The following is a 19425-nucleotide window of genomic DNA, read 5'->3' as shown; positions in this document are numbered from 1 at the left end:
TTCTGGAGACTTCACTCTTTGGCAAAACTGTAATTGAAAATTTATTTCATGGATGATCAAAAGGTTTCACAGTGTTATAGTGTATTGCTAGACCCAGCAGTATTCAGTAACGTAACGTTTTTTTTCTCCTCATATTTGAAGTTCATGAAATAAAGGTAATATTTAACATCTTCTGCAGTATCTGGGTTTGGATAAGATGACACTGCTCGTCACTCTTACAGCCTTCACCCTTACACCCTTATTGGAGGAGTAAAGGTTACTGTTGGAGCAATAAGAGGAAATTAGCCGTAATTACAAACTATTTCTCTTTAATCATAATATGGGTTTGTGTTTAACGTTTACTGGCAGTCCTGGCTGTACACCACCCCCACCTGCCTGCGGATCTCATCCTCCAGCTCAGCCAGCAGGAGAGAGTCTGCATGGGACATGACTGCACACTCCTTCAGACCTGAATTGGGGAGAAAATAATGTTAGGTTTGCTTGCACTAAATATTTACTTTAGTGTTTCTGATGCCACCTTGTGCTAAATGTGTGCATTGCAAGTCAATGCTTGCCTAAAAATTCTGGAAGGATGGATGATTTGAACTTTTTTTTTTTTTTTTTTTTTCCCCCTCTAATGCGGATGCAGACTAAAATATTCTGAAAGTCACATGACCTTTGAGCAAACACTGTCGAACCTCCTCTGCTTCATAACGCATTCCTGTACTGTTGATGAAGTTGAGAGGTAAATAGGGTTCTGGCACTGGGTACTCAGTCTCCTTCCCATTCACCACTAATGACGTGGGGCACCACATTGGAGCAGGGACCTAAAAATGTGCAACACAAAAAACACATTTTACTACCTGATTTTTGCCAAACTACTTCACAAATTACCTTGGTTGACTTTGAACAAACTTTTTTTGTTAATCACATCAATACATTCTATTTAAATTCTATTATATGCAAACCTATGACCTACTCGAACGAAGCCCTTTGTTCCCATAATAATGGCATCATTGGGAAGTTGTACACCTGCGGAGCAAGTAATCACTGCCATTCTGTTTCCAGAGTACTTGAGAATGGCGACCACAGTCTCATCCACTCCTACAATAACAAAGAAACATACAGTGGACATTTGAAAAAGACATTAAAATAAAGGAATCAAAGACATGGCTGAAAACACTGGTGCGTAAATAACTGCTGCAGCCTAACCTTTACTGTGCCACATAAAAATGACTGAAAGACCTCTAAGAGGAACGCTGTAAAAATCTCAGTTCACACACAGCAGATGCTGTAGTGGCACTAAAGCTGGAACATTAACTTTACAACTTCACCTTATTCCAACCCCCTCTGTCACCATCAGCCTCTCTATTATAGATTAGAAAAATTGGTCTTTTAGTGACTAAAATGTCAGTATTTTTTTTTTTTTTAGGGAAGCATGTCAAAGATAAAAACAGTAGAATGAGTCAGCTATTCCACCACTGCCTGTTGACTCACGGCATTAACAGTTGTATAAACAGCATTATTGGGTAAATACAAAGCTAAATATTAAAAGGTGACACAAGTTATTACCCTTCTCCAGGTGCACTACCCCACTAGCTTGAATGCTCTCTGGCTTCTCCCCATTGTACACCATGGATATAAACTGCAAGCAGTAGATCCCGACGTCAAGTAATGCTCCTCCACCGAGCTCCTTCTGCACTGCTCTTGGAATATGCATCAATGGCACACCGAACTCTGATCTGACCATCTTCACGTCACCCAGCTCCCCCTGGGCCAGCAGCCGTCTGATCTCAACTGAGACTGGGAAAAAGCGGGTCCAAACAGCCTGGAACAAAAAGACAGTAGACATCTCAAACAGTCACTTTATAGGTGCTTGGTTCTGTGATAATTATAAAGCTAAAATCGACTTAGATTTTTACATTCTTAGATTTACATGAGGGTTTGACACTTAATAGTACAACTGAAGTCTTAAGTCAAAAGTAAAAACAATGCTATGTTGAGAATTTCCTTTTTCTGTAAGGTCTGCTATACTTGTACCTCCATGAGAAAGACATCATTCCTTTTGGCAGAGGCCAGGATCTCCTGCACCTCCTTGGTGTTCATAGCCAGTGGCTTCTCACACAGCACATTCTTCTTGGCATTTGTGAAGAGCAGACAAGTGCTCAGATGGTAAGGGTGGATTACTCCAATGTACACCACATCTGCACAGGCATACGGACACCAACCAGAGAAAAAAACCATAGCGAGAATGATTATGCAGACAACAAACATGTAAGTCCTAACCAGAGCAGGAGAAATGCTTCAAATCATCAGCAAAGCAAATGGAATCTGCAAACTTTTGACACAAACGGACCTACGTCAGGATCTCTGGCCAGCTCCTCATAGCTGCCATAAGCTTTGGAGATGCTGTGCTTTTTGGCAAACTCCTGCGCATCCTCCAACTTGCGTGCTGCCACAGCCACTACCTGTGAATACAGGCACAGATGAGTTTCAGTAAGTCCCCTTTCATTAAAGTAGGGGACTTTCAATGAAAGGCTCGTACAGTCTCTGCTCTAGGGTCCCTTTCCATCCCATGGAAATTTTATGAACACCCAATCTTAATAATTTTACTTTGTGTTAGTATAAAAGTTCCCTCAGTGCCACCACAAGGTCATGTGATAACACACCCACTGCGCGTGTGTTATCAGGCACAATAACTTTCAAGGCTATTTCGTATTCTTAAACCAGAAAAGGACATACTCAAGTTTTCGCTTCTTTGTAAACCTTATTGCAAATAAAACACAAATCTTTATATATCCTTATTCCTTGGATCACGGAGTGCCAAAAAAACCTTAAGTACCCATTTATTGCGTTATTTACGGTAAAAGTGTGACGCGTACAGTATGTCGACATAGTGCAAACTGTAACCTGCAGCTTTCGCAAGTTCACCTCCGGTGTCACTTACAGTGGCTTTGTTAAAGACACACACTGCAAATACGCAACACAATGTCAATAAGATGTTTGTAGGAAAGTGATTTCAACAGCACTTCTAATCAGCAGAAGCAGAGAAGCAGTCAGCACGGCCGCAGCAGGAAGCCCCGCTGAGTGATATGGAGACGTTTCTGTTTGAATCAGCGGGTATATTTCTGAACAAGTGGTTCGCTATCAAAAATACCTGATGGTCTTCAGGTGGAAGAGTTTTCAGGGCCACAGTGAAGTCATGACTGATCTTCCCCGCGCTGCAGATTCCCCATCTGGTTGCCATATTGTTGTACACGGCGGATTGAGAGATTACGGTCAAGGAGCTGCAGTTGCTGCTCCCGGCCTCAGAGTGGCGACACTACATACATGTGGACTTCATGAGATAACTTTTTAAATTTGATAACGTTACTGCATTACAGATTGTATATAAAGTTAAAGACACTGCATCGTTATATAATATAGCCTGCAAAAAATGGAAAGTAATAACATGCAGAGTGGAAGGAATAAAGAAATAAAAACATGTGCAAACAAAAAATAAAATAAAATGTAAATAATTTTAATGCAAACTGAAGAGTATTAGAAGTCTTTTTTTATGAATTAAAAAAAAAAACCCGAAATGTTTCTTTTAGATTTTTAGCAGCCAAAAAAGTAGAGACATTTCCCACAAAGTGCTGCCAACATCACAGATAATGAAGATCGGTGTTATGAAAATTAATTTCATTTGTGCAAATTAAAAAAACACTATGCTGACTATGAAGTAATCAAAACAGTCCTGATTGTAACCATTAAAGGATATCAAATAATTTAATTGTTTTCTCGACTTTTCCCACTAAGGGGCGCTCTCTGCCTTTAACTGGTGTGATAATAACGCCTCTTCTTCTCTCCAGCGGATATTTGAAATGAGACATGCCTTTCACAATCAGCCGTTTATTGGATTCATCAATCACACACCTCACAGTGACAGCTGGGTTTATCTTTAAAGGACTAGGACTTCATTACAGGAGCACAAGGCAGTTGCATGGCATGTTTACACTGCGATTTATCTGGTTTAAGTCATATTTTTAATCTGTCTGTTTAATCTGTATAATACAAAATTTGGCAGTGTTTCACATGTAGTGTATTTAACAGTATTTACATGGTGGATCAGGGGTAGGATAACTATGTTTTGAGCTATCATGGGTCTATCTCCAAGCTAAAAAGACTACACGGAGAGCAAACTCCCTAATAAAACAACCACTATTTACATGTTCCAAAAATTTCCTGATTCTTTAATTCGGTGGCTAATCTGAATCACAGTTGTCATGCTTTGGTGCTTTGATTGATCAGCTCATTCCAGCTGCCTCAAGCAGCTCCTTCTGTTACATCTTAGTAGGATTAGGTCAGGTGAAACAGCTCTGCTTCTGAGTGATGTCACTGGCTGTCTTGCTTGAAGGCAACTCCCACTTGTTTCCCGATTTCAGCAAGACAGAATCTGCCAGAGGCATCGGTGGGCTCTCCTTAAGTCCTGCAAATGAAGAGAAGTTTACAGGAAAATCAGACTTAGGGACAGATCTTAATTTATAGCCACTGTTAAATTATGTACATATTCATAATGAACTGTAATTTATGATAAGGCAGGAATATAAAGATTATGTAAATTATTATAAGAAGTAAAGCCAACAGGATTGCAATGTGAACTAAAGGATATTCCAGAGACGCATCACAGCAGCAATTCAGCCTCAATCTGATGAGTGCATTTGTGTATATGTCTAAATTTTAACTAGAAGCCCCAAGAATGCAACTGTTTGACTGAATTGCAGTATCTTTCTTAAAAATTCAGCTTACCTTTGGAACAGTGGTTTAGGCTTTCCTTTTATTATGATCAACCTTTAAGCAGGCACTGCCTCACTTCTTCTGCCTCGTAGCGCAGCCCGGTGCTGTTGGTAAAATTTAGAGAGACACAGCTCAGGCAGAGGGTACTCTGTCTCTTTGTCATTCACCACCAGTTTGGTGGGGCAGTGCACGGGGCCAAGAACGTGCACAATGAAAAGGAAGCAAACTTTTATGCTCATCCAGTCCCTCAGTTTGCAAGTGTAATGGGATCTATGTCTGAATATATCAGGTTAATTAAATGTGAAATTAGTTATCAGTCAGCACAGTCTTTGCATGTCTCTGTAATTTCTTAATGAAGTCGAATGGTCCTGTACAGGACTAGCATAACATACCGTATTTTCCGGAGTATAAGTCGCACTTTTTTTCATAGTTTGGCTGGGGGTGCGACCTATACTCCGGAGCGACGTATATGTGACATTTATAACACATGAACCAAAATACTCCAGCCACTTGACATCTCCGTGAACTGCAGCTTTAAGGCAGTCTTGCGTAACCTGTGGGCGCAGTGGATGATGGATGGAGAGCACAGCTTAACGGCAACTGGGAGAATGCGCCACCCAACTTTCCTGGAAGTCATTGGATGGATCAAGAAAACATGGGCTTCAGTGACAAACCATCCTGTTGGGATTCAGAAAGGCTGGAATAATTGGAACTGCAGCTGACGACGAGTCTGACTAACGCGACACAGAAGAGGAAGCGGCGCTTCGTCTACGGAGTGTACGGAATTGTTTAGAAGTGACACCGAGGATGAAGAATTCAATGGATTGATGGTTTGGTTAACTTGTTAGTATGTTCTTTATGCTATGGTTATCTGAATAACTTAATGTTACGTTAACATACTGTAGCGATTCTCTTAGTTAGAGAGCGTGTTGATGTTGTGGGATTTCGGACTGTTCGGGAGGTTCGTGAAGGCAGCATGGAGAGAGAGAAAAAGACCGAGAGCTTGCCTGTGTGTGTGTTGCTGTTCCGCTGTTGTAGTTGTGGTTGGCGTGGCTGTGGCCTACAGCAGCCGTTTTTCTGTTAATAAAGACGACCTTTGTTGTGAATATCGCCGACTTTGGAAGTGTGTTTACAACGTTACAATACCGAACACGTGTTCGTTGTGCGTCATGTAGCTGAATGTGCTACGTTAGCATAACGTAGGCGTAACCGTGTGCGTCCTGTTCTTTAATCCATTATTATTTTAAATTACCGTTCAAGATGGAATTTGTGCTCTGAGTCTCGGATTCTATCAAACCCCCCCCCCCCCCCCCCCCCCCCCCCCTCCAAAAAAGTGCGACTTATAGTCCAGTGCGACCTATATATGTTTTTTCTTCTTTATTATGCATTTTTTGGCTGGTGCGACCTATACTCCGGAGCGACGTATAGTCCGAAAAATACGGTACTTTAATGGAAGCCTTCATGCCAGCAATGAAAGCATCATTTGGAAGTCAGGCAGCAACTGAAAGAGCACACAAGGCCATCCTCTTCCTGACTCATCCACTCCCCCCAAACATTCAAAAACATTTTGTGTATTTTTAATAAATTTACAATGTCTTACATAAAGCCAATAAAATGCTTATTACATCTATTATATGATGGTCTTACATGTTCCCCTACCAGTTTTATTTTTTACTGTATTGTCTGGGCGGATTTAGATTAGCCTGACATTTTGATACGTGTGAGAAATTCTGTCCTGTGGTGTTTACATTTTAGGCAATTCATTTAAAAGTGATTCCTCTACATCACACAAAGTGTGCTTCTCTTCTTCTGTTTGATGTTTTTATTGCGAGGTTCAAGAGTCAGTTTGTGATTACTGATGCGTGCCGTGTGGTAAACGACACTAATCTGCATCCTACCTCTGCCACATGACCCTGTGTGCTGAATCATACCTGAGTCAAGCAGCTTGGATGGACTTTGACCTTTCACTGCTCAACACCATCAGCATAAACTGCAGGCAGTACACTCCAATGTCCAGCAGAGCTCCTCCACCCAGCTCTTTCTGCACCGAGGGGAGCCAAAGGAGGCCTTTACCAGCTTCACCTCCCCAACTGCTTCCCCTGCCAGCAGTCTGCGCACCTCAGCATACACAGGGAAACAGCGGGACCAGATGGCCTATGAGAAAAAGAGCAGATGACCTAGTCTTGCTATACAAGTTAACAGTTTACACTAAAGTTTCACCTGAGCAGACATTTATAACACAGCTCCTCAGTTATATAACTGCTGTGGCAGATGTGCACTATGAACCATAGTTATTCCTAGTTTGGCTTCTTATATGAGTCTTCTGAGCCTCAAATGTGTATACTCAAGGTAATAATCTGCAGCAGAGTGTGAATGCAAACTTTCACTTGTTTCTGTGCCACAATTTAAGCATTAATCATCTGGAGAGGTTAAATGTAATCTCTATTACTTCTATCTCCACCTGTAAGTTCTGAAATGCCTACAAGACATAAACAAAATAAACATCCTGAATTAGCTGCTGGTAGGTCAACATTTCAACTTTAGTGCAGATCTAAACAAACTATGTCTCCTTCTGCTATGCTAAACTTCTTGTTTAGCATTGCATTGGTTTAAGTGGTTTAATTTAATTTATTTTTTAAGTACTCAAGCTTAAAAAAGGCACCTAACTCAAGGAATGTACCAGTTTTGTGTAAAAAAAACAAACAAACAAACAAAACAAAACATTAATTTGTTCCCATTTCTTCAGCTGACAAAAATGCCAAAAATCAGTTTCACAGACATAAAGTAATATTTTGCACTAACAAGGTGATTAGGTATTAACTTAGCATATTTCAGCATGGTGTGCCATGTGTCCCTAAAAATTCTGAGGAAAATGGACAAATGGAGGAAAAATTAAGCGATGATAGACCTAAAAATATCTATAGCAGATGAAGAGTATCTGAAAGCCAAGTCATTAAGAAATAGGAAAAAAAAAAAGCTCTGACATAGAATCTGAAAGATGCATTTGGCCCTTCAATTGGTCCATCTACTGCACTGTTTGCTGAAGCCTCATCAGAAATGGTCTCAGTGGAAGGGGAGTGGTGAAGAAGCTACAACAGAGTGTCTGCAGCCATCTGTAAATCAAGGTGGTCTTTTATGATTTGGGGCTGCGTTTCATCTTGCCAAAATTGATGGAATTATGAACGACAGAAAAGTCCCATCAGATTTTGATCCACCATACTATAGCATCTGGAAGCCATCTGATTAGTAACAGCTTCATCTTTCAGCATGACAATGATCGCAAACACACTGCTAATGAAGTAAAAGCATACCCAGATAGAAAAAAAACACAGTTGAACACTATCAATCATTGATCAGCCTCCCCTGAGCCCAGACCTCAACATTACTGAAGCACTGTGGGATCATCTTGACAAAGAATGGAACAAAAGGCAGTCAACATCCAGAAGAAGAGCTTTGGAAGGATGATTTTCAAACTGAATTAAGCAATAAGCAAAAACAGGCAATTTCTGTTAGCATAACTTGATGTTTTAACACAAGTAAAATATTACAGTTCAATATTTCTGAAATATTATTTGTTATGGAGTTTGAAAATCATCCTAAATTATAGGCGCGCTGATTTCTAAAATACCATGTGTATAATGGTGTAAGCCAAAAATAAACACACAGTGATGTTTTGTTAGGTAATAGTTTATTTGCATGAAGCAAGAACAGAAAAAAAAAATATTGAAAGTTGCAGGTGTATTGTGCTTGAAATGGGAATTAAAATGTGATCATCGAGTCACACGCAGATGTGCCCGGCTGTAGGCAATGGCACTTTTCCACAGCTAGCACCAGTGGACTGGATTCCACTCCATCTGAGTGCAGATAATGTAAATGGCACACTTTAGTTCTGAGGCTGACAACCCTCAAATCACAAAAATAATAATGAAGGCAATAACATTTTCCAAACCGCTTATTAACTTTTGCTGTGTTTTGAACAGGCATTGGTTTAGTGACTTATATTTGCTTATTGGTATTTGTACAGCAGCTGCATGCATGGGAATATCAATATAAAGTTTTTAAACAATAAGAATGATGGAATGCTGTGTTCAAACCAATCCCGTAAATGTCATTTATAGACAAATTCAGGTTTGTTGGTAACAGGTCCTCGCCCACAGCACATCTGTCTCGACCTCAACAGTTAATAGAAAACCAGTTAATCTGGAACACCGGCATCCACACCTGCTGGAAGAATTTGAGTATGTTTCAGTTCACAGAAACAACATCCAAAGTATTACCATTCTCAGGCTATCCTGAATGCACGTTACCGTTTTGTTTGTGACAGCTGGCATTGCCGTTGCGAAATCAGCATCTTTCCAGAGGCTAAAATGTTTGCAATAGCTCACATTAAAACTTGTGCTAACATAATATAACATGACAACAAAATGTAACATTTTAAATAAATAATAATAATGACCTGAATCCATGTCAGTGTTTTAAATAAACTTTTGAATAAAGGATTTTATGTTTAATAATGTGGGATGATCAATTTCCCTTGATATTGAATTTTGCTGTATTGAGAAACGTGTCATTCTGCTGGTATTCGCATTGTGACCTCCCTACTTTTTATTTACATAATGTGCGCTGATATAAAAAAAAAACTAAAAAACAAGAAAAACACAAAATCATCCATGGAAAAGAAGACTACATGTTAAGGCAACATGAAAGGAAGTTAGCCAGCTATTAGAGCTGCAGAAAGGTGTGATGAAGAAGGAAGGGGTGCAAGCTATCCATACTGCCAATAAACTGCCAAGCAAAGACAGCTGGCTAACTCTTGAAGAGGTATACCAGAGACATAGAAGTCAGGAGAATAAATAAGATGTTTACACCACCAAGGTTGGCTAAAGAAGCTAACTGCACTCCACGATCATGGAGTGCCATGGCCTTTGGCTGGAGAGTCCTGATCCCCAATGATTCCCATAAGGGACCGGTTCCAACATAGCAGCTAAGATGAACAGGCACATGGCTCAATATATGAGCGGGGCCCAGAAAAGAATTGGCAGTAACACCAGAGGAGCAAAACACCAGCTACTGGCAGATGGAGCAGTCACTCAAGACTGTAAGATCAGACAAACCAAACTGTGCACCAGCTGGACTGACTACAAAAAAAGTCAATGACTCAGTGCCTCACACATTGATTCTGGAATGCCTAGAACTGTACAAGATGAACAGGACCCTACGCACCTTCATCAGGAACTCAGTGAGGATGTGAAAAACAACAACAGAGGCCAACTTCAAGCCAATTGCACTAGCCACCATCAAGTGCGGGAATATACCAAGGAGATCCTCTGTCCCCACTGCTGTTCTGCATAGGCCTGAACCCCCTCAGCCAAAATATGAACAAAAGTGACTGCAGATACCAACTACAGAATGGAAAAACATTAGGTACCTCCTCTACATGGATGACATCAAGCTGTATGCCAGGAGTGAATGAGATATTGATTCATTGATCCACACCATTATGATCTACAGCAACGACATCTGAATGTCATTTGGACTGGAAAAGTGGAGTTGGATGGTAACAAAGAGATGGAAAGAGGTCCGAACTGAGGGGACTGCATTACCAGAAGGCAACATTGCAGACATAGGATGGCTAAAAGTACCTTGGAAACCCGAAGGCAAATGTGAACCATGAAGAGTCCGCTAGGAAAGCTGCAACTGTCAAATACCTGCAGAGAGTAAGGCAAGTCCAGAGGAGTCAGCTGAATGCGAAGAACAAGAGCTGGGCAATCAACACTCACACCCTGCCAGTCATCAGATACCCTGCTGGAAAAATAAGCTGGCCAAAGGAGGAGATGGAAGCCCTGACATCAAGACAGGAAAGCTCCTTACCATGCATGGAAGCTTTCTCCCCAAATCCAGTACCCTGAGATTGTACGTGGAGTGGAAGGAAGGAGGCCGAGGACTTGTGAGTGTCAGAACCACTATCCTAGATGAAACAACAAAGATCCATGAGTACATTAGGAAGATAGCCACAAGAGATCATGTGCTTAGTGAATACCTCAGGCAGCAGAAACCCGAGTAAGAAAAGGACCACAGGACAGATGGACAGGCCCCTGCACAGCATGTACTGCTGGCAGATAGAAGACATGGCTAATACTGAAAAATCTAAGAACAAGACTGATAGAGGCTGGGGTCTACCACACCAGGCAAGACCCCAGGTGCAGGCTGTGCAGTGGGTGGGTGAATTTTATGATTTCTTCCCTGAATCTGGGGGTAGGTAGTGGGTTATTTGTTGTGTTAATCTTAAACTTAATTATAGATTTTTGTTGTTGGTACCAGATAAACTGCTCTTTCCCAACTCTGTACTTCTATACAGGTGCACTGAAAGATATAAATTGATTGTTCTGAAATTACTGGAAAGTGGATGGGTTATTGTATAATAGAAATTCCAGGTAGCGCCAAATTGGGGAGTATTTATAAGGTGATGGTGACGATTCAGTGATTTTTAATTTTTTTGCTTTCCACTCAGCTGTTAGCATTGCACTAATTGTAACTGGGTAGGTTTTTTTTTGTCTTTTTAAAATTGACAACAGTAAGAAGGGGAGTCCTGTAATTTAAATATTTTTGAGTTGATTTTGTTCTGTATCTGTCCATGAGTTATTTTAGATGTCTTTATGTATCCATTTGATTAAATATTGTAGTTGATCAGCTATGAAATAGTGATTATTGTAGGGTCTTTACCCACAATACAAAGCGCCTTGAGGCGACAGTTTGTTGTGATTTGGCGCTATATAAATAAAATTGAATTGAAATTGAATTGAATTGATGAAAATGTGGTGCATTTAGTCCACCATGTATTTTCTTATTTTGCAGTGCTGATCTCCCAATTTGGGGTTTCTTGTTTTTCCAATAGAATTTAGTAGTTAATGAATTGAGGGATTTAAACCAGTTATCTGTGAGTGTTATCAGGAGTATTGAGAACAGATAATTAGTTTGAGGTAGGATTTTCATTTTGAATGTTATTAATTATTAATAATAATTAATTAATGATGGAAGGTTGATCCAGCATTTCTAATCATCTTTGATCTTTTTCAACAAAGGGGTGTAATTGAGGTTAAAAAGCTCCAGTGACCCGGGGGAAATATTAGTACCCAAGTATTTAATATTGCCAGTGTGAAGTGGGAGTGAAGGGTGCTTAACTGTAGAATCCTAGGCATCCTCAGAGAGAGGTAGAATGGTTGATGTGTTCCAGTTGATTGTATAGTTGGAGATTTTTATTGATTATACTGAAAGTTTCCTGTAATGAGTTATGTGGGTTCTTGGAGATATAATAATAAATCATCTGCCTAAAGACTAATTTTGTGTTCCATTAATTTTATTATTCCGATGTATTGCTGCAGTGAGTGGTTCAATGAAGGAGAGTGGGCATCCTTGTCTGGTTCCCCAGTGAAGTGTGAAACTTAGTGATGTGACCCCATTTGTGGTTATTGTAGCCCTGGGTGAAGTGTACAGTGTTTTACCCAACTGATGAATGACTCTCCAAAACCAAATCTGTATAGCATGCTGAACAGAGTTAACTTTATCAAACGCCTTTTCTGTGTCTAATGATATTATTATTGTTTCTGTTCGGTGTTTTTGGGCAAGACTTATATATCAGATTATTTCAAGAATAATCTGTGAAAGTCAGCAGCATGTCTGGATTTGATGAAGCCAGTTTGGTCTGGGTGGATTAATGTTGGAGTGACATTTTCTTTTCTAATAACTAGGGCTTTAGTAATTATTTTTGAGAGTGGTCGATAACTTGAGGGATGGGTTGGATCTTTGTTGGGTTTTAATAGGAGAGTCACAGTGGCTGTATTCCTATCTCTTTAAGTGGAAGTTATAGTGGAAGTTGTTTTGATTTCAGTGATTATTCTGTTGAATAATGGTGATAAAATATGATTGAAGTGTTTTTTAACTTCAGCCAGAAATTCATTGAGTCTGGGTGATTTGTTATTTGGCATTTTACTGAGTGCTTTATGGAGCTTGTCAGAAGTAATAGGTTCATTTAACATGTTTGCTTGTTCTTTGGATAGTAGGTACTTCTAGAAATTTTTAAAAAACGTTCTATTTCAAATTGTGTTGGGTTATGGTCAGAAGAATATTCCTAGCTATAAATATTATATTATTAATATTGAAAAGGTTTTGAAAAAAAAATAACCCGAGGAATTAACTATTGATAAAATGATATTTTTTCCTTTTTGCATTGTAATTGACTCACCAGGTATTTACTTATTTTATTACTGTAGTTAAAAAGTTGCTAGAGTGGAAATTGTGTTTATAATTGTGTGTATAATTTGATCAAGTTGATATTTAAGAAATCTGAGTTTGTTTTGTATTTCTTCAATGGGGTTATTGAAAAAGAATGTGATAACTGTTTGATATTTTCTTTTAATGTATTTCTTGCATTGCATGCAAACATTTCTGCATTACAGATTGTATATAAAGACAATGGCATTGAATCCTTGTATAATATAGCCTGCAATTGATGAAAAGCAACAAAATGCAGTAAAACAAGGAGTATAAAGAAATAAATGAAAAAACTAAATACCGCCATCACATAAAGACATTTAAAAGAAATTTAAAATAAGTCAGAAGCTTGAAATGCAACAAATATCTAACCTTTTGAAGCAATATTGTTACGGAAATAATAGTTTTTTTTCCATTAAATGAAAAAAGAAAATGCTGCTAACATTACAGCTACTAAAAATGGGTGTTCTGAAAATTCATTACATTTGTGGAATTAAAAATAACACTATGCTGATGATATGGTTTAAAAAAATAGAGTCCTGGTAGTAATCAGAAAAGCAGAACACATAAACTTCTGTGCTGTTTTGACCTAATTTCTTATCTCACCAATCCCCACTAAGGGGAGCTCTCTGCCTTTAATCTGTGCAGGAATAACGCTACACTGTTTGACTTTATGACCTTTACGTTTACTGCTGACTAATGTTGTAAACGCTTTTTAATCATGCTGCACTGACATTTAAATATTCCTTTGGACTAGCAAAGCGTCTGTTATATTTATCTAATTTGATAAGTAATTTATCTTCAGCTCCCCCCAATTTGATGTTACTTGATTCTATTGCAGTCACTAAATTCTATGTGCATGTTTTTTTTTTTAATTACATCAGTTATAATTTATCTGTACATTTTGTATTCTAAACTTTGACCTATAATGACAGCTACTCTAGTTATATCTTGAGCTATTGTTGATTTTGAATGGAAAGCTTTGTTCATGTGTTTGTTTTTAGGATATAAATCACCTCAGTTGGTTCTGATAAGACATGTTAGAGCTATTTGTGACTACTTTGTTTAAAGCTACTCTGCCCATTTATGTAACCTCTATAAATTAAGTAACCTAAGTGCTTTTGATATAGACACGGCAGAAGATACATAGAAAAAAAATGAACAAGGTTTGCTCAATCAAATCAGAATGCATCATGTTGAATTCATGGGATAAATTCTATATCAATGAAACATCCTTCAGGTTTTATCAATCCTGTGAGCCCAAAAGGTTGAGAGCAAGTATTAAATGAGCCATATCCTTCGCTGACTCATAAAAGCCTTTTTGTCCTAACCTTGAAAATCAGACAGTGCAGCCTATTTTTGAATCTATTTGTACACCACTGCAAGGGTCAGACATGACAGAACACTTTGATTCAAATATGCCACTCGAAGTCTCTTCTTCTCTCCAGCGGATGATATTTGAAATGAGACATGGCTTTCACAATCAGTTGTTTATTGGATTCATCAATCACACACCTCACAGCGACAGCTGGGTTTGTCTTTAAAGGACTAGGACTTCATTACAGGATGGTGACACACAAGGCAGTTGTTCTGTCTGTTTACATTGCGATTTATCTGGTTTAAATCATATTTTTAATCTGTCTGTTTAATCTGTGTAATACAAAATTTGGCAGTGTTTCACATGTAGTGTATTTAACAGTATTTACATGGTGGATCAGGGGTAGGATAACTATGTTTTGAGCTATCATGGATCTATCTCCAAGCTAAAAAGACTACACGGAGAGCAAACTCCCTAATAACACAACCACAATTTACATGTTCCAAAAATTTCTGATTCTTTAATTCGGTAGTTAATCTGAATCACAGTTGTCATGCTTTGGTGCTCTGATTGATCAGCTCATTCCAGCTGCCTCAAGCAGCTCCTTCTGTTACATCTTAGTAGGATTAGGTCAGGTGAAACAGCTCTGCTTCTGAGTGATGTCACTGGCTGTCTTGCTTGAAGGCAACTCCCACTTGTTTCCCGATTTCAGCAAGACAGAATCTGCCAGAGGCATCGGTGGGCTCTCCTTAAGTCCTATAAATGGAGAAAAGTTTGCAGGAAAATCAGACTTAGGGACAGATCTTAATTTATAGCCACTGTTAAATTATGTACATATTCATAATGAACTGTAATTTATGATAAGGCAGGAATATAAAGATTATGTAAATTATTATAAGAAGTAAAGCCAACAGGATTGTAATACTCTGTGAGCTAAAGGACATTACAAAGACAGCAACAATCACAGCAACAATTCAGACTCAATCTGATGAGTGCATTTGTGTAGACAAATACACAACTTTCCTTTTATTATGATCAACCTTTAAGCAGGCACTGCCTCACTTCTTCTGCCTCGTAGTGCAGCCCGGTGCTGTTGGTATTTACAGAGACACAGCTCAGGCAGAGGGTACTCTGTCTCTTTGTCATTCACCACCAGTTTGGTGGGGCAGTGCACTGGGCCAAGAGCGTGCACAATGAAAAAGAAGCAAACTTTTATGCTCATCCAGTCCCTCAGTTTGCAAGTGTAGTGGGATCTACGTCTGAATATATCAGTTTAATTAAATGTGAAATTAGTTATCAGTCAGCACAGTCTTTGCATGTCTCTGTAATTTCTTAATGAAGTCAAATGTTCCTGTACAGGACTAGCATAACGTACTTTAATGGAAGCCTTAATGCCAGCAATGAAAGCATCATTTGGAAGTCAGGCAGCAACTGAAAAAGCACACAAGGCCATCCTCTTCCTGACTCATCCACTCCTCCCAAACATTCAAAAACAATAAATTATTATCAAATTATCATTCAGCAAATTAATGAACATTAAAATGATGTTTTAGATTATTGCCAGTTGAGTTTTTTCAATATATTTCAACTGGGTTCAGTTATAGTTCAGTTTTTGTTTGTTTTTTTTTTGTTTGTTTTTGTTAAAGAAGGTCAAATAGCCACATGTCTTACATAAGGGCAAGAAAATGCTTATTTTATGTATAATAGTATGTATTATATGATGGTCTTACATTGAAATATATCTTTCAGTGAGACATGTAGTTACATGTTCCCCTGCCAGTTTTACCGTAATACTGCATTCTCTGGGGGGATTTGGATTAGTCTGACATTTTAATAATAAGTCTTGGATTTTGCTGTGTGAGAAATTCTGTCCTGTGGTGTTTACATTTTAGGCAATTCATTTAAAAGTGATTCCTCTACATCACACAAAGTGTGCTTCTCTTCTTCTGTTTGATGCTTTTATTGCAAGGTTCAAGAGTCAGTTTGTGATTACTGATGCGCGCTTTGTAGTAAACGACACTAATCTGCATCCTACCTCTGCCACATGACCCTGTGTGCTGAATCATACCTGAGTCAAGCAGCTTGGATGGACTTTGACCTTTCACTGCTGAACACCATCAGCACAAACTGCAGGCAGTACACTCTAATGTCCAGCAGAGCTCCTCCACCCAGCTCTTTCTGCACCGAGGGGAGCCAAAGGAGGCCTTTACCAGCTTCACCTCCCCAACTGCTTCCCCTGACAGCAGTCTGCGCACCTCAGCATACACAGGGAAACAGCGGGACCAGATGGCCTATGAGAAAAAGAGCAGATGATCTAGTCTTGCTATACAAGTTAACAGTTTACACTAAAGTTTCACCTGAGCAGACATTTATAACACAGCTCCTCAGTTATATAACTGCTGTGGCAGATGTGCACTATGAACCATAGTTATTCCTAGTTTGGCTTCTTATATGAGTCTTCTGAGCCTCAAACTCATGGTAATAATACTTAAATAATCTGCAGCAGAGTGTGAATGCAAACTCTCACTTGTTTCTGTGCCACAATTTAAAAATGTAATCATCTGGAGAGGTTAAATGGTAATCTCTATATTTCCACCTTCCAGGTTTTCACCTGAAAGCAAATGTTTAACATATTGGGAAAAATGAATATGTTTTTTTCTGCTTCAAGTTAGTTATAATTATAAGGCTACAGTCCGCAGACAGCTGACTTTGCATAGACTGGAAACAGGAGGAAACTGCTATCCTTACTCTATCTTAAGATAATAAAATTCACCTATCAGCACCACTAAAGCATATTGATTCTCACTTTAGATCTTGCTTGTTAATCTGTTTTGTACACATAAGAGCAATTTGTTGTGTTATGAAGGGTTATGCTCAGGAGTATACCGATGAAATGCCTACAAGATATAAACAAAATATATCATCCTGACTAAGCTTCTGGTGGGTCAGTTTTTCAGTTTTTAGTACAGATCTAAGCAAGCTGTTTTTCCCTACTTGTAGTGCCTCTGCTATGGTAAATTAAGGCACTGCTTGATTTGGTTTAATTTTTAATGATTCAAACATGAATACATATCAATATTACCATATGGTTTTCAATTTACTGATTTCTGGGTCATTGGCCAGCTCCTCATAGCTACCATAAGCCTCAGGAACACCATGTTTCTGGGCAAAATCTGTTGCACGTACAATACTTCTGCAATGACTGCGATCTGTGCATAAGTAGAAAAACACACACACACACACATATTGCAGCTCTGTTCCGTGGAAAGGTGACATCTTGTGTGACAATGAAGATGCATTTAGACTGTTTATGTTAAGTACCTGGTGATCTCCAGGAGGCAGACTCTTCATGACCACATTGAAGTCATGGCTGATCTTTCCAGCTCCACAGAGTCCCCATGTTCGATTATATGGTAAGTGACAAATGAGTAGAGTGCTGCTTGAGCAAAGATCCAGCTGTCAGTGAGAGGCAACCTTGGAAAAATTGCATTTTCGGAAGAAAAACCCTACTAAACTGTAATGCCTTAGTGCCAGTCGCTTGAAGACGTTGACATTTATATGCTAGAAAGGTAGAGATTGTAGTATGTACACACACAAACATGCGCACACTAGTTGTGTTAGTTGTATCCAACAATCTGTAACAGGAGTGAGGGTGAGGCTTCACCTTGCCCATAGATCAGCAGTCTCCCACAGTACTTCAGAAAGCACCACAAGGTGCTTTGTTTTCCACTGGGAGAGAAACTGATTAGCCTGAAATGGTTTGACAGCCACACAGAAACCAATGATTAAACCAGCGTCTCGTGGGGGTTGCTGGAATAAATAGATATGTTGGGTTCACAGAATGCTCATGAAGCCCAACGCAAGGCAATTTAACTGACCAGTAAGCTGAGCCAGGATGACTATGGAAAAGCGTCAACTCATTTGCCCTTGAGCTAAATATTATCTGTTTAGCCAGACAGGTGGTTGTGTAAACTTCCTGCTGCACACTGCCAGTAGAGGACACTGTGCTGTCAGCAGAGTTTACTTTCTCTGTCAAGCTCTGAGGATTTGGCAAAGCTTATCTAAGGAATTATATACAGGTTTGCAAAATCAGGTGAACCATGCAGAAGGCTGACATACTTTCAAAAATATCTGCGAATATCATGTCAGGATAGGTAACAGCTGTTTCAAATTCTACCTACAAGTCCAGCTTTATCATTAATTCTAGTCATGAGTATATGATTTCTTTTCCTGGAGGTAACTGTATGCTGATTGGAATTCAATGGAAATCCAGTCAGCAGGCACAGTGTCAGTAGCACCCTCTTTATATAAAAATGAAATTTTTATCAATGACTCTTCGCTGGCTGCTTTCTTTTTGTATTTCACTTCCAAATGAATTCTGGTAGCTGTGTGCCGTTGTCATAACAACAAGGTACCATCTGGGCAATTTGTATGCAAATGGCATTGGGCTTGGCCTGATATCCTTGCCTATACCACAGGACCTGGTTGCCATGGGAATGCCCAACTCCTCCTTGAGTAATTTTTACATTTTTGAGGTAGAACACGCAGCCGCATTTCTTTAACAGGAATATTCTGTGACATCACCACAGGTGTTAAGAAAAAAAAAAAAGGTAGAAGTGTGAGAGAGCAAGTGTGACCTGAGAGGGCAAGTGCAACTAGATTTCAAATTGGTGTGAAGCAATGAATTGGTTCCATGCTGTCTGACTCAACTGCCAGCAGAAGGGCACACAACGCGGAGGCTCAGGTGGTCAGAGAATGGTGCTCTGGACAAGATTCGGACAGAGTCGCCCAACTGTATTGCGCTGGGATGCCACTCAGTCTCACCCCCAAGAGCCATAAATGCCACCTTTTTTAGCAGAAAGTGAAAACTCAGAGCTTACTGTTGAAAGCCTGTTAAAAGTCTTCCCCTGTATGCTCAAGGTCATGATCTAAACAAGGCTGCAAACTGATCATACTTTTGCTTATAATTAATAGTAGCTGAAGAGTGGCCATCCACTGCTCTTCAGCCACAAAAGATGGAGACTGTATTTCTGAGCCTGCTGTGGCTGCACTGGATAGAGGCAGACTGTAGAGACAGCTGA

At 39.4% G+C, this 19425-nt stretch overlaps 1 protein-coding gene and 2 pseudogenes across 1 annotated transcript; all 3 read right to left on the bottom strand.

Annotated features, from left to right (window-relative positions):
* Positions 1–15: 15 nt before the first annotated feature.
* Positions 16–3261, bottom strand: dhdh.2 (dihydrodiol dehydrogenase, tandem duplicate 2). Its single transcript, XM_030723121.1, has 7 exons — positions 3137–3261; positions 2336–2447; positions 2020–2183; positions 1552–1807; positions 959–1083; positions 656–806; positions 16–448 (listed from the first exon to the last, which is right to left on the bottom strand). Exons 1-7 carry the CDS (start codon positions 3224–3226, stop codon positions 339–341), a joined length of 1008 nt encoding a protein of 335 aa, XP_030578981.1. The 5' UTR covers positions 3227–3261; the 3' UTR covers positions 16–338.
* A 1092-nt stretch (positions 3262–4353) lies between these two features.
* On the bottom strand, positions 4354–10885 carry LOC115778239 (trans-1,2-dihydrobenzene-1,2-diol dehydrogenase-like; annotated as a pseudogene).
* A 4121-nt stretch (positions 10886–15006) lies between these two features.
* Positions 15007–17695, bottom strand: LOC115778238 (trans-1,2-dihydrobenzene-1,2-diol dehydrogenase-like; annotated as a pseudogene).
* Between the last annotated feature and the right edge of the window lie 1730 nt (positions 17696–19425).

This window comes from Archocentrus centrarchus, chromosome 3 (genome assembly GCF_007364275.1).
Source record: "Archocentrus centrarchus isolate MPI-CPG fArcCen1 chromosome 3, fArcCen1, whole genome shotgun sequence".
Taxonomy (NCBI): Eukaryota; Metazoa; Chordata; class Actinopteri; order Cichliformes; family Cichlidae; genus Archocentrus; species Archocentrus centrarchus.
The sequence above is the reverse complement of the archived record's forward strand: the minus strand, read 5'-3'. Positions and strand labels throughout refer to the sequence as shown.